The sequence below is a fragment of the Vigna unguiculata genome, chromosome 8, assembly GCF_004118075.2.
Source record: "Vigna unguiculata cultivar IT97K-499-35 chromosome 8, ASM411807v1, whole genome shotgun sequence".
NCBI classification, from domain to species: domain Eukaryota; kingdom Viridiplantae; phylum Streptophyta; class Magnoliopsida; order Fabales; family Fabaceae; genus Vigna; species Vigna unguiculata.
In genome coordinates this window covers 2,587,046-2,602,955 of record NC_040286.1, presented here as the reverse complement: position 1 = coordinate 2,602,955, position 15,910 = coordinate 2,587,046, and the positions used below count along the sequence as shown (strand labels likewise).

General features: G+C 29.3%; 2 protein-coding genes across 2 annotated transcripts; both read left to right on the top strand.

Moving 5' to 3' along the window:
* The first annotated feature begins 1,832 nt into the window (after nucleotides 1-1,832).
* On the top strand, nucleotides 1,833-3,628 carry LOC114193733 (peamaclein-like). The gene is made up of 2 exons (XM_028083646.1): nucleotides 1,833-2,191; nucleotides 3,130-3,628. Exons 1-2 carry the CDS (start codon nucleotides 2,107-2,109, stop codon nucleotides 3,312-3,314), a joined length of 270 nt encoding a protein of 89 aa, XP_027939447.1. The 5' UTR covers nucleotides 1,833-2,106; the 3' UTR covers nucleotides 3,315-3,628.
* A 5,908-nt stretch (nucleotides 3,629-9,536) lies between these two features.
* LOC114194223 (putative cyclin-A3-1) lies at nucleotides 9,537-13,624 on the top strand. Its single transcript, XM_028084336.1, has 8 exons — nucleotides 9,537-9,812; nucleotides 9,904-10,136; nucleotides 10,231-10,306; nucleotides 10,395-10,471; nucleotides 10,570-10,603; nucleotides 12,071-12,220; nucleotides 12,296-12,430; nucleotides 12,578-13,624. Exons 1-8 carry the CDS (start codon nucleotides 9,537-9,539, stop codon nucleotides 12,653-12,655), a joined length of 1,059 nt encoding a protein of 352 aa, XP_027940137.1. The 3' UTR covers nucleotides 12,656-13,624.
* The last annotated feature ends 2,286 nt before the right edge of the window (nucleotides 13,625-15,910 follow it).

The window sequence follows — 15,910 nt, the reverse complement described above, 5'->3', positions numbered from 1 at the left end:
GTGAAGGGGAAGAAGAAGAGGAGAAGGAGAATGATAAGGTGGAATCGATCGCAGTGGTATTAATAAAAGTGCGACGATAACACAAGAATGATGTGGAGGTGCGGTTACAACGCGAAGGCGACGATAACGATGGTGGAGGCACGACCCAGGAATAGAAGGAAGAAAATTCTAATCAGATTTTTGCCAATGACTAGAACTTTTCATTCATTAATTATCGATGAATATTTACCGAATAATTTATAAGTGTTAGTAATTACTACCGAATTTTAGAATCCATCTACAAAATTGATCGACAAACACTTTGGCGACAAATCTATGATAATCAAAAATACGCAATTTTCTTTACAGTAAAATGAACTCGGTGACTTTCGAAGGGAAAGTTTTCTTGATGTGTTATATACTGTATTTTTTTTTAAAGAAAAAAAATAGGTTTTTATGATTCATGGTAAAGGGTGATCATGTCATAGTTTTTTATCATACATTTATTACATTTGAATGATTTTTTTCTTTTTTTTTTTTAAATTGTAATGATAACTTTATAACACCGATTCATATATCCGATCTGGGTAATTCAATGATTCTATGATTTTTTTAAAGTATTTTTGAAGAGTGTTTGATGGAATGGATTGTATTTTTTTTTTCCTAATAAGATAGAAGTTCTTGTAGTTATAGTTTGACAAGTCAAGATTTTTTTTATTGAAAATCTAGCTATAGATGTTTGGATTAGTGATGGAAGATTTTGTCTGTCTTTCTTTCACATCTTACTCTTATTATGTTAAATTCTTTATAATTCTTAGTAATAATAAATTATTGCATAGAATTACCATACTCTCATTTAAAACAATTTTAAGAAAGAAAAGAATAATAATTAAAGATTAAGATCTTTTTAAAACGGATTCATGCCTCAAACAATATTTTTTAAGCATAATTAAGAAGAATCACGGTCTCAAAGAATAATATTAACACGTAATACAATAAAAAAAAATTACCAATTGATGGCTTTCCAATCAAATTTTTATAAGTGTGAAAACTTTGACAACTGAATCCACAATCTTTTCATACATTTTCATAAATGAATCAATAATTTATGCAAAATTATATCTTCTTATAACAAGTCACCCTCTGAGAGACCTGAAACACGGGCATTTGGCAGTAGGAGACTGGAATTTTGGCACACCAAAAGATGATTTTTTGTTTTCATTCTCTCTTTTATCTTGGGAAAGAGAATAATGATGACGCACATTCTATTCAGTTTACCCTACTTTTTATATCAATGTTACATTTAATTACATTTTTCTGCATCTTTTTCTGTAATCAAATATCACATCTGTTTATTTTTCCATTTTTCATCTTCCTCAAAGTCAAAAGTGTGAGAATCAACCATAATCCTAAAACAACTTAACCTAGTATAACACTATCATTACCATGTGCTTTATCCATTGGGCAGTGATGATTAACTGAACGCGCAGTTACTAATCAGGAGTTTTGAGATTTGATTGTTTGAGAAATTTTGTAGATGAACTGTTTGAATAAAGTTCTGGAAAGCATTTACTGCCACAATCTGACATCGAAATAGGACAAGCCCCACCTAATGCTATGAGCTTAAAGATTTTTGAAACAGGGTTGAGAAAAACGAGGGTGGAGGGACCAAAGTGTAGCCACGTAAACAAAGGCACAGTGCTGTTTCCTTGAAGAAAGAACAGCTCATAGAATGCAATGAATGTGGCAAATTGCCATTATCAACATGCAATGCTACGTCCATGTCCATCACACATATATAGGGGACAAGTAACCATTTCAATGTTTGAGGTTAATAAAGCCAAAGGGTACGCAGATTCCACACAATATGCACCAAAACCAAAACCAAAACCACTATAGCCAGCTGTGTATTTTGAAGCCTAGTGATTCAACTGGATCAGGGTGTAGTAATAACTAATCAATTCTTGTTGTAATACTTTTCACCTACCCTTAACTCTTTTTACTATAAATAGCCCCACTCAGTACCTCACTCTGTAGTGTGTGCCATTCTCATCAATTATTACATACCCTCTTCATCACACTATACTTCTTCTTCTCCCTCTCGTTGTTCCACACTGTGAAACCAAGATGAAGCTATCATTTTCTGCTATGCTGCTTCTGTGCCTTCTCCTCAGTTCCTCCTTCTTCTTCGAACTGTCATCTGCAGGTTCTGGTATGGCTTAAGCTCAATTTATTAGTTCTAGTGTTACTCCATTAGTGTATCTAATTATCTTTTAAGTTTTGATCATCATATATAATGATAGGTTTAATTGCCATGCATTAACATCTATTATGCAAGTTCGTGTGTTGGATTTGTAATTGGAGCATGTTGACATGATTTTCAATTATAATAAGAAAGGGTTTCTATGCAAATAATCGGGTTTTCTAATTAAAAATTAGAAATGACGAGTTTATTTCCTTAAAATATATCTTATTATATATTATTTTGAAACTGGAAAAATAAATCCTTGAATTTCTTTTTGGAATTTCCTTTGAATCTCTAAAATTAACTTTTGTTTTGTCCCTAAAGATATATACAAAATTTAAAACTTGAAATGAATCCTAAATTTTTGTAGTTTATTTTTATCATTATTATTACTATTTTAGATTCTTTTAACCAGAGATTCAAGCTCATTAACTACTCTCCTTTCCACTTTTATTTTCAAGCAGATCTTATTATATACTTTCTCAAGATATCTGAGTTTAGAATAATGCACTTTTTATACAAATTAAGACTATGCGAAACTCGTAAAAATTTGTAATTTTTCAGAAAACAAAAATATGGTGAAAAAGAAGTATTTTATTAATAGGTCTCGTGTTTGATTGAGTAGAAAAAAAAAAGTATAACGTGTTTTTTATTGATCAAAGAGAGATGAAAGACAAATTAAAGAGAAAAACTGTATTTTTCAAAAACAAAAATTTAAAATTCTGTGCTTCTACTTTCTATTAAATTTAAATTTAAAGTTTGTTTAGTGATCTAAATGTGTTCACTATATCAATTAATCAAAGTACCTTTATTAACAAATTTTCCCTTCAAGATTAGGACATAACAGAACTAGATTAACCTATATTTAAACCTAATTCTATGTCGACTTTTAACCATGGAATCAGGTTTCTGTGCCTCAAAGTGCGCGCAGAGGTGCTCAAAGGCAGGGATGAAGGACAGGTGCATGAAGTTCTGTGGAATCTGCTGCAGCAAGTGCAAGTGTGTGCCCTCTGGGACTTATGGCAACAAGCACGAGTGCCCTTGTTACAGGGACCTTAAGAACTCTAAGGGCAAGGGAAAGTGCCCTTAATTTATGTGTTTACCATGCATCAACCTTCAAACCTTTTACACTGTGCATGTATCTCCATCTTATGAGATATTCGTACACCATGGACCCTTCTTAGTTTACTAGGTTTTGGTTCTTTGTGTGTTTGTGTATTATAATATACAGAAAGAGTTGAATGGGGTGTGTGTGTGTGCACTGTGAGAGTGGGAATAAAAGGGTCCTCTTTGTGGTTAAGTCAATTTTGTCTGTCTCAATAAAAGTGAATTCTCGTTATTGTATTTGTTTGTAAATTTTGAAAATTCTCACCTTCTAATCGGTGAGAAGTGATTTTTTCATTACACAATTCATTCTTGTCTAGTTTAGATAAAAATTCATCTTTTTTACTTTACATATAAACAAAATAAATGAGTGTTTTATTTCAATTTTAAGGAACATGCTAGAGAATATCTTTAACTTTTTAATGTGTTTTTTTTATATAGATTTTGATAGAAAATTACTTCTTTTAATTCTTTGGTTTAATTAATTATGAGAAAAATAAATTCCTTTATTTTATATTAATTGTTACCTTTTTTTGGTATAACCTCCGTTTATATTTGTGAGATATTTTGTGAACAAATCATTCCTGAAAAAGAAAAAGATAATATTGGATTAATATTTGTTTTAATGGTTTTGATAAAAAATATCATTAAACTTTTTTATACCAAAAATACAACATTATAAAAATGTTATTAAAATTAATATAAACTAGTCTAATAATGATAGTACGAAGGATAATGATATTTTGACCTACTTTTAATTCGTCATTCTGATCACCCCTTCAATTATCTATTTTGATTTGTTATTAGTGGTGGGTTAAAAGTTGGTCAAAATATCATTATCTTATTAGTATGAAAGAATAATATTATTCAAGCAAAATGATTCATTAACAAAGTTTTTTTTCTTACAAAATTTGACAAACTACTAAATAAAGTAAAAATTATTATTTTTATTACTTCTTTTTTGTTAAATAATAAAAATTAATCTACTTTAATTCTATTTATAGAAAGTTTATCAACTTTGTCAATTTTTTTTTGTCAAAACCTCATTTTCCATTATTCAAATATGTGCAGGATAGGTTTTGTTAGTGAAATGTATCGGTAATTTTCAAAAATATTCAAAATCAAAGTTATGGCAATAACCTAGTTTAATGAACTAATATGTAGTTTGTTCTTTGAATTTAACTTGTTTATAAAATAAAGATTTTGTTTTTCTTTATTCCATTTTTATGTTTGAGAAACTCAATAAATATTAAATTTTTAATAATATAAATGACAATGTAGGGTCAAGGTATCCAGCCCGAATGTAATTCATTACAAAAAGTATAAAACAAAACAAGATAAATATTTAAATTTACCAACCCTGCGTCTTGTATTTTATTTTTTTTAAATCATAAAACAGGTTTGTTCATCCATTTTTGTTTAGCTCATGGTAGTAAATAATGTTGATCCACATTGTCACTCTAATTTACTTGTATACGTCTTTATAATTACTTATAGGTAAATAGTAAATAATATGTTTTTTTAGTTTTTTTTTTTAAATTGCACAAAAATCTTCTTTTGTAATATATTTAGGTTGGAATTAAAAAGTTGCAAATGAATTTCTATCTTTTTTTATGTGAGTTTGTAAATGGTAAATAATTTCTCCTTTAAGTTTTTTTTTTAATTGTGTTCTATTTGCATTAAAGCCTATTAAACTTGAAAATAAAAACTTACAAAAAGGAATTTTTAGATTCTTTTAATTTATGTGACTCTACAAATCCATAATTTTGTGAGGCAAATTAACTTTATTAACCTACAAGTGTTATGCGGATTATTCTATCGTAACCCATTTTAAGCGGAACAAATGTGGGACAAACAATAAGATGTTACCTATATTGAAAAAAAAAAAAAAAAGTGTGGCTTAAACTTATTTCATTAGTCATAGACTTCCACGCCTTAACTACCTCTTTATTAACCATTTTTTTTAAAATAAATATTTATCAATTTATTCAACTACATCTACCTTTCTCAAAATCTCTTTCAATCAACTTTTTACTTATTTATAATTATTTTCAAATTTAGTTTGCCATAATGATCATTATTAATCTATTAGTCAATAAGCTAAAAGGATTAAATAAAAAACATATATTAGATCTCTGAACTTACAAGAAGAGTTCAAAGACATCCGAAGAATATTTGAATATATAAAGATCTTTTCAAGTATGACCACTCCAACATTAATATCTTTTTATTTTTTGGATAAAAAAAATAGCAAAATATTCTACAATAAAATTAACAAAATTAGTTAATAAATTATATAAAAATAAAATAAAGAGATAAATATGTTTTATGAATTAACCTCTTACTTATCTTATGTTACTTATCTTCTAGTTAGTTTTCTCCTCCTTTCCTTCTTTGCACATTGAGGTGATTTGTTTTGTTTAACATCAAAGGAAAAAATAATATTAAATGAGTAATGGACAATTCAGTAATAAATTTAATACAAAATTTATATAACATACATTATCATCATCATTACCAACCATCAAATTTTGCCAATAAATCTGACGACACTTTAGAGAGTAAATTTCTTGTCCAATCTACTGGAGTTTTATATTTTATTAAGGGGAGATTGATGAGAAGAAAAATAAAAAGAGAAGAAGACGAAAGAAGAGGGGAAGAAGAGGAGGTGGTTGGGGGTAAAGAAGAGGTTGGTGGGTGACGCAGAGGCTCACCAGTAACGAACACTAATAACGTGCAACGACGTTAATGATTGCAACTTGCAAGTGACAATGATGGTGGCGGCTTGAGTTAGAGAAGGAGATGAAGGAGGATGAGGTGGAGGAAAAGTAAAACAAATAAGAGTGAAGATGAGACCTAAATAATGAAAATGATCTAGACTCATGGTAGTGAAGCATGTATCAGTCGACGGTGAGAAGAAAAAAAAAACAAAAAAGAAGGGGAGAGGAGAAAGAGAAAGACATTATCATGTTCATATCAAAAAAGCATAAGAGTTAGGAAAAATAATTTAATAGGACATTTGAACCCAAAAAAATAGTGAGTTTAAAATTAGGTCCTTAAAACTTAAGAAAATCATAATTTTAAATGTTAAGAATATTAACTAATAAATTAGTAGCACAATATCATTGATCCTAATAATTTACATGTTAACAATATTAACTAAGAAATTAGTAGCACATTAACATTAATCCTTGCAATTTACAACAGAAATTAAGTGTATAAAAACATATGATGGAGCTCCAATGAGTGGTGGCTGGTAGGAACTCCATAGGCAACGAAAAATGGCATTGAGACAAGTGTTTAAGGCTCTTGTAGCAATGGAATTTGAAGTGGTGAATGAGAAGTAGACTAGAAACTAGACTAATGGAAGGTGGCTAGAGGAAATGTTGTAAACCTCTAGCTTAGGTGCTCTCAAAATAATAGAAGAGTGGAGTGATCTCAACACAAATATTCTATTAGAAATTTCAAGAGTGATTACAATAGCCTAAAATTTAGGCTTTTATATGAAAGCAAATACACATAAGCACTCTTAGCCCTTGGATGAGAAAGACATTCAATCTTGGTCGTGGAAGATGGCTTGGAGTAGGAGCAAGGGTCATGGCCATTGGATGATGCCTTGGAAAAGGAGGAAGCATTATTAGTCCTTGGATGCATTGGATCCATGAGGTGTAGGAAGGAGTGTTGACTTCCACTTAGTCCACCTTGGACCTTTGGTAGCTCATGGCTAAATCTCCTATTGGGCTTAGTCAAGCCCAATTTTATCAATTCAACTACACATTGTTTGACTTATTATTCTAGAAAACAAGGCCTAAACAACCAATCTTATTGTTATTCTATTGCTCTTTGATACACCTCTTCAAATCTTCACATCTTTTTTGGTCCATGTGAAGAGTGTGAGAAGCCCAAGTGGGTTTGGCCTATCTTGGATGAAGCCCAATTGGATCTTTTTGAACATGCCCCTTGTTATTAGGTCTTTTGGTGGGCTTTGGGATTGAGATGCATGTGGGCCATGGATTGGGCCTTGAGCATGATTTGGGCCTAGGCGTTGACCCAAGCTACAAGCCTTGTTGGAGTCACATCAACATATTAGCAATAGAAAATATAACCTCTTTGAATTTCAAAATTACATATGGTCTCACCTTCTCGTGCACATGATGTTTGACATCAGAATAAAGGAATCTAAAGTTTGGCATTACAGTGCTTCAAAAAACATCTAATGAGGCGACACCAATGAAAACACACACACTTTTATAACCGTTATAATCCACCTAACATAATAAGTGACTCAGTGACAAATTTATAAATAAGTGAAAGAATTTATATAGCAGTTAACCTTAAAACTGATATAAAAAGTTAAGTAATGACATTTTTTATAAATAAGTTGAAGACTTTCTATACTAGTTAGACCTAAAACCGGTATTGAAAGTGAAGCCATGGTATATTTGTAAATCACTTGAGATGCGTTCTATACCAGTTAGATGGTATAACCAGCAAAATATGTTGAATTCTTGTCTACCACCCTCGCGCCTCAACATTTGTTTTTCTCTCTTGTACTTCGAGCTCGTTGTCCCTTCTCTCTGCAATTCCATTCCTTTGTTCCCTCGCTTAGTTGCGCTTCAACATTCTTTCTCTTCACTTGCACGTAGTGGTCGTTATCCTTTTCTTTGTTTTGGTCTCATTGTCGTTGGTCTTGTCATTTGGGGCCTCACCGTTGTTGGTATCTATATCGCAGGTGGCACCATTGTGAAAAATGTAATATTATTCTAAAATTAATGTCATAATTAAAATGAAATGCTTTAGACATTTATTAGGAAGATGTCCTGTTAGTGAATGAAATTATTTTATTTAAAAGGATTTATTTCTTGTGGTACCAACATATTTAATTCATTATTTTTATGAATGTTTTGTGGAAAATGAATTTATGTATACTTATAAATAAAGTAATTCATGATAAATTTCAAAGTAAATGTTTTCTATAAATACGTAATTTCTAGTAGTATTTATATAATTTATTTGTATTAATTTACTATTATCTATTATGGCTTTTAATTAGAAGACCTCACTCAATGTAATATTATCTAATTATATAGTTTGTAATTGTTCAAAGTATTTGACACGAAAAAAAGATTTAATGCTTTAAAATTGTAATAATCAACAACTTTGATACGTAGGTTAAATTTGTAATTAACTACTAATGATAAATTTTTTTCCAGAATTGTAATTTGATTTTTTTTAAATAACTAGTTACATTTTACTTTTTCTTAAAAAATCAAATACGTTGAATAAAATATTTTTTAAAATTTTATTGCAGATAGTTTTTATTTATTTTGCATATAATTTTTTATTATAACTATTTATTTTAATTTAAAAATAAATATATTTATTAAAAAAACTAAATAAAATAAACATTTAAATTTTAAAAAATTATCATTTAAAAAATAAAATTGATAAAAAGTTACTTAATAAAAAAAAGTTAAGAAAATCTCTTGATATAATAATAATAACAATATTATTAGTATTATAATAATAACAATATTATTAGTATTATAATAATAACAATAGTAATAATAATAAAAATAAAAATAACAAAAAGAAAGTAAGTAAGTAATAACAATAATAAGAATAAAAATAATAATAATATAAAAATAATCATAATATAGAAATAATAATAACAGAAAAACAATAAAAATAATAACAATAATAACAATAAAATTAATAATAATAATAATAATAACAACAATAACAATAAAATTAATAATAATAATAATAATAATAACAACAATAACAATAAAATTAATAATAATAATAATAACAACGATAATAAAAAATTAATATATATATATATATATATATATATATATATATATTTTTAATTTATGTATATCAAGATTTTATTATAAAATAATAATTTTATACAAAACTGTTTTCAAAAGTAATGGTGATTATTTTTAAATTGAAAATTATATAAATGGTATAATTACATATTTTATTAAATAATAAATACTTTTATCTGCTAAAATATGAAATTATTTAGTTAAGAAATACCATCAAATTAATTAAAAAAATACAAGATATAGATTTTAACAAATCACCAGTGATATTGATTCAGAATTTTGATGAAATCTTGAATTATTCCTCAAAAAATTAAAGAAAAAGGCGTAAAAAAAAACGTTTTCTTAGTCTCTGTTTTAGAACTAGTATTCTAAGAATGGCATCGCCTTCAGAGAACAGCACGAACAGCACCGCCACGCGTCCCCAGCGCAAGGCGAAGAAGAGAGCCGCAGCTGCCATATGCCAGCTGCTCGGAAATGCCAAGAAGAAGCGCGTCGTTTTGGGAGACCTCACGAATGTCTCAAACGCTGTTGCCGTTTCGGAATCTCCGAAACGGAAAAAGGTTAAACTCAAGAATGTCGACGAAAGAAGCGACCCTCAACTATGTGGGACATACAGTTCTGACATATACCAGTACCTTTTCGGATTGGAGGTACTACTAGGGCTTTTCATATTTAGTTTTTCTGATATTTGAAACTGTGTCGTTTTGGGAATGACGTGAGGGCTTCTTTTTTCTGGCTCAGGTTGTTCCTCGTTTGAGACCGATGCCGGATTATGTTCAGAAGGTTCAGAACGACGTGGATGGTAACATGCGCGGTGTTCTGGTGGATTGGTTGATTGAGGTTGCAGAAGAGTATGGACTGGTTTCAGATACGTTATACTTTTGTGTGGCTTATATAGATAGGTTTTTATCGTTGAAGGTATTGTCCAGACAGAGATTGCAGTTGCTTGGGGTTGCGGCAATGCTCGTTGCTTCGTGAGTTTCTCCAATGCATGAAATCTGGGTGTGAGTTTTGTGCTGTGGTTGATGAGTTTTTATGTGATTTTGTTTTTGTTACTTTTGCAAATAGGAAATATGAAGAGGTTAAGCCACCCGAGGTGGAGGACTTTTGTTTTGTTACGGATAATACATACTCTAAGGAAGAGGTGATTCTTGTGTTTCATTTGTTGTTGGTGTTACTTCTCTCTTTGACTCTTGGTTTTGCTGATTTTTGCAATTTTTTTGGTGATGAAGGTTTTGAATATGGAAGCCGATATATTGATGGCGTTGAAATTTGAATTGGGTGCTCCTACCGTGGGGACATTCTTGAGGTTTGTTTCTTTGTTCATTCTATGGCCTCGTGGCATTGAATTGTCTTGTCTTTGTTGTTTCTTGTTTGTTCACTCTGTATGCTTTGCGGTTGTTGCAGGAGATTCTGTGGAGTTGGTCAACAGGGTGTTGATGTAAGTTAGCTCTTGCTTCGACCCATTTGTTAAAGCAACTGACTCTATATTGGATGTATGTCTAAAAAAAGAATTTTCCTCAGATGCTCAATTCGATAGAATTTTGGAAATCATGTTCTTAGATTTTATCTCTAATGTAAGCAATGGTGTTGTTGTGGTTAAAGAACGAGTTCTTCATTCTCTTGTCATTCTATAGCTAGTCTTTGACCAATTAAACTTTTTAGTTAGTATTATGCCTATTTTATATTTTTTGTTTTAAATTTGTAAAGAACTTATTTTTTACAAATATAATTGTTTTATATTCATGATTTTAGACTTTTGCTTTTACCCATGTATAATTTAAGTGTCAATCAATATTCATATGATAATAAGAATATTAAATCACTTTGTATCTTGCAATCTGTGAATGGATTTGTATTATTGATACATACTATACACTACTAAACAAATTGTAATTTCCTTAAATCTTTTTCACTTTTGTTTCATCAATTCTCTGGTAGAAGTTTTAAAAGTTGTATAAACTTAAATTGTTAAACGGAAAAGATTTGGAAAAACTCTTTTGAACATATCCTATTTGATTTTATTTTTCTGCCACTTTATTTTGTTACCAACTGATTCATGCATTCATCCTATTTGGATATTTTATTGCTTCACTTCTATTCTTCTGGAAAAAGGCAGCTTCCCCACTTTGGTATAATTAATAATTTTCCTTAATAAAAGTGATTAAGTTGCTTTATTTACTTCTATTTGAAATTTATTGCATTTAATGCTATATATAATCAAAATGAATACAAATTATGATTGATGATTCAAAAATTAGCTTTACAATTCACTGTTTGAATCATGATTTGGGAACCTGATTTCATATACTGCTATTCATGACTTGCGTTATTTGCCTGTGACCCACTCTGCTATCCGGTGTAGCAAATTATTGCTTTATACCACTTGCTGCTATTGATAAGGCTGGGACAGAAACATTTTTGATTTATTGTGTGTAAAATGTTCCATTCAATCGGGCCATGTCTAACCCGAAGCGGGAACTATAGCCAGCCTGGTTGACCAGTTGTATCGGATATGTAGTTTGTATAGTAAAAAAATCGATCAACCAGTATAATTGATTATTTCACTTGGCTAGTCTTCTCGTATTTTACTGTGATGAACAGCCTCCTGACAACCTGACAGCTGTCACTGCTCTTTTAATTTATATAATTTCATTTTTGTTAAAACTGTAACTTTTCATTTTAATTTAATTTTGTTAAAACATTAAACCTGCACTGCTGTCTCGGAGGTTGAAAATTTCTCAACTAATACAACTCTGAACATAGTACAGAACATATTATAGACGTGTATGTTTAAAATTAATATAAATATATGAATTTAACATGTAGTGGTTAATATATTTCAACCAATGAATTAACAGATCAGCTACTTTCATCATTTGGTTATTAAGCTTATCTCATTGTGCAGACTTCTGATCTCCAGTTTGAGTTCCTTAGCTGCTACCTTGCAGAGCTCAGTTTATTGGATTATTACTGTATAAAGTTCTTACCATCTTTGGTGGCAGCATCTGTTGTATTCTTAGCAAGATTTATGCTAAGCACAAAGACACATCCCTGGGTATTTTTTTTTTTTAAATGTGCATTTGAAATCCCTGTGGATTGTGGAGGATGTTGCTAAATTACTTTTTTACAGAATTTGGCCCTCCACCAACTCACTACATATAAACCCGCTGAATTGAAGGAATGTATTCTAAACATACATGACTTGTACCTCAGAAGGAGGGGGTCTTCTTTGCAAGGTGTGAGAGAGAAATACAAACAGCATAAGGTAATGTTTTACACTTTTCCCGCTACCACATTATTTAAAGGATGTAATATTTTTGAAGTCATTCTTCTTTTAACTCTACTAATTTTCATTCTCTTTGTCACATTAGAGAAATATGCTGATTCAGTTTCATTGGATGTTTTGTTACAGTTCAAATGTGTGGCAACAACACCATCTCCTCCCGATATACCCCTTTATTTTTTTGAGTTTTCAAGGGTAGATTCGTAGACAATTGTGATTTGGCAGAAGCGTATTTCCTAACACTAACACTAACGACAAGAGTTTCACAATTTCAGTTGCACTTGCTTATGTTTAGGGAGGTGCTTTTTGTTATCAACCTTGTATAAAAAGGTGATAAACCCCATATGTTGGGAATTAGGGTTTTCGGCAATTAGAAGTTCTTTGTTAGATCCCTTGGAGGATATGCATAGGGAAGTTATATACGTGTTCACTGTAGCTCCATTCTAAGATGTACAATCCATGACGTTCAGAAATCTCATATTGGGTTCCATTCTAATTGACTGTAGTTCCATTCTCAGTTTTACAATCCATTCTAAGATGTACAATCCATGAAGTTCTATAAGTGCTTTTTGTTATCGAGCTTGCATAAAAATGTGATAAACCCCATATCTTGCGAATTAGGGTTTTTGGCAATTAGAAGTTCTTTGTAAGATTCCTTGAAGGATTTGCTATTTCTATGTATAGGGAAGTTCTATGCGTGTTCACTGTAGTTCCATTCTAAGACGTGCAGTCCTTGACATTCAGAAATCAATTTTTCATCGGTAAACAGGTGTTGGATTTCTACTCTCTTTTATCAGTTTCTGAGATTGTCTGTGCTGTATGAACCAAGGATCTGTGGTAGAATATAACCGGTCATCTATGGTGAAACTGAGTTTCCCACTGTTCGGAGGTGGTTGTGCTCTAGATAAAGGTTTGGCCATGGTGTCCACAAATTTGTTACTCGTACTAGTTGATTCCCTCAATTGCACAACCATTAAAGATTCCATTATAACAGATGTTGTATGTTAAAAGAGTGTTTGCTGAATTAGTCACGTCTAGAATGCCATGATGGAATTACAGACATCAGCCCAGTAGAGAAATGTGATCATGAAAAATCCGTGGCTTTGACAGGAAGTTTTCTTTTAGAATATGTTACAGGTTGGAACAGGGTAATTTTCGGAAGAAGATGTGCCTCCAAATTATAACTCAAGGCATGCTTCATTTCTGAACAAGAGTTACAAACTTATAGTATATTTACAGTATTAGTAATTGGAGATTGAGATCATAATTTGGGCAATTGATTTTTGCAATTGTATAATTTGTTTATGCATCTCTTCACAAAATATTTTGGCATTATAAGAAAATATATATTATGGAATGAAGATTTTAAAATGCACTCTTCAATTGAATGAAATCAGAAATAAAATAATAATAATGCATGCCTCTTAATGTGTAGGTTTAAGAGGAGGTTGAAGTATTCTTCATAACAAGAAGTTTATTTCAATATTCAATTGAAGAAATCAATCCGAGAATAAAATTAAATAAAAAGAGTACACCTCTTGCTGAAATGATAAATGTAGTGAAGAAAGAAGAATGAAAACAACTGAAACACAATGTTTGTAGGAACAAGTTTATGTTCCGATGGTGCCTGACTAGTAATAAAAGTATTTAATTAATTAATAATTAGAAACGAATAAAACGATAAATATAAGACAAAGATAATAATTAAGTGCAAAAGAAAAACTTTCTTAATTATGTGAAAATAAATTAAAAAAAAAATATTGGTGACATCTAGAGATGACAAATAAACCCGTGTCCGTGGGTATCACCCGAACTCGTCCCCGTTTTGACGGGGAATCCCCGCTTTGACTGGGTATGGGTATGGGTAATACCCGAAATTTTCAACTGGGGATGGGGATATATATATACCCGGCCAAATACCCGTCCCCGCTTAAATTACTAAACTATTTATAATTTATTAAATAATCTAAAAAATATATATAAATAAATAATATATTTACACATAAAATATAATATAATATAATATAATATAGTATATATACATATAAATAAAATATACTTTTATATATATATATATATATATATATATATATATATATATATTTACACATATACATGTAATATAATATAATATAATATAATATAATATAATATACATATAATATATATACATAATAATATAATATAATATATATAATATATACGTATAAAACAAATTAATCATTTAACTAGTGAGATCTTTTATAAACAAATTTATAACATTACAAATTTATAAAAATTTAAAAGATATATATATATATATATATATATATATATAAAAGCATAAAATATCTATGCATATACATATAATATATATACATAATAATATAATATATATTATTATATTTATATTATTATATAATATAATATAATATATACTTAAAATAAATATATATCTATAAATATATATATATATATATATATATATATATATATATATATATATATATAAACATAAGATATCCACACATATAATATATATACATAGTAATAATAATATAATATATAATATAATATAATATATATAAATAATTATATATATATATATATATATATATATATAAATATAAGATATCCACACATATAATATATATATATACATAGTAATATAATATATAATATAATATAATATAATATAATATATATATATATAACATATTTCTCATTCTCTTTGTTTTTTGTTATATAACATATTGGCAATTGCTTCAGTTTTAGATCCAAGGTACAAGATGGACATGTTAGAATATTATTTTTATAAATTGTATGGTAATGATTTTGATCTGAAACTTAGTAGGATTCGTCAAATGTGCTATGATTTGGTTTTGGAATATCAATCAAAAAAGAATGAAACTTCTTCTTATAGAGCTACATCATTGGAGTTGGGAAAGGATGTTGATAATGATGCGAATGAATTTTTAGAGTTTATGGCAAAAAAGAAAAAATCTAGAACTACAGTTATGAAAACAGAGTTGGATTATTACTTGGAAGAAGATAATTTGCCGGTTACACAAGAATTTGATATCCTATCATGGTGGAAAACAAATGGGTTAAAGTTTCCAACCCTTCAAGCAATTGCAAGGGATGTTTTAGCTATTCCAATAACAACTGTAGCTTCTGAATCTGTTTTTAGTACTGGTGGTCAGATATTAACTTCTCACCGTAGTCGACTTCATCATATTACTATAGAGGCTTTGATGTGTACAAGAAGTTGGATATGGAACTCAAACCATCTAGGTAAGTTACTCAAATTTATTAATATTTTTTGTTAGTATTTTTTGTGAATTCTCATCTAATATTCTACATTTGGTGTTTGTAGGTGTTAAAAAATTAAAAGGAAAAGATGTTCTCATTAGTGAAAATGAATATGATGAAGAAGGTACATTATATTCTAGTAATTAAAATTTTCAATTTCAATTATTATAT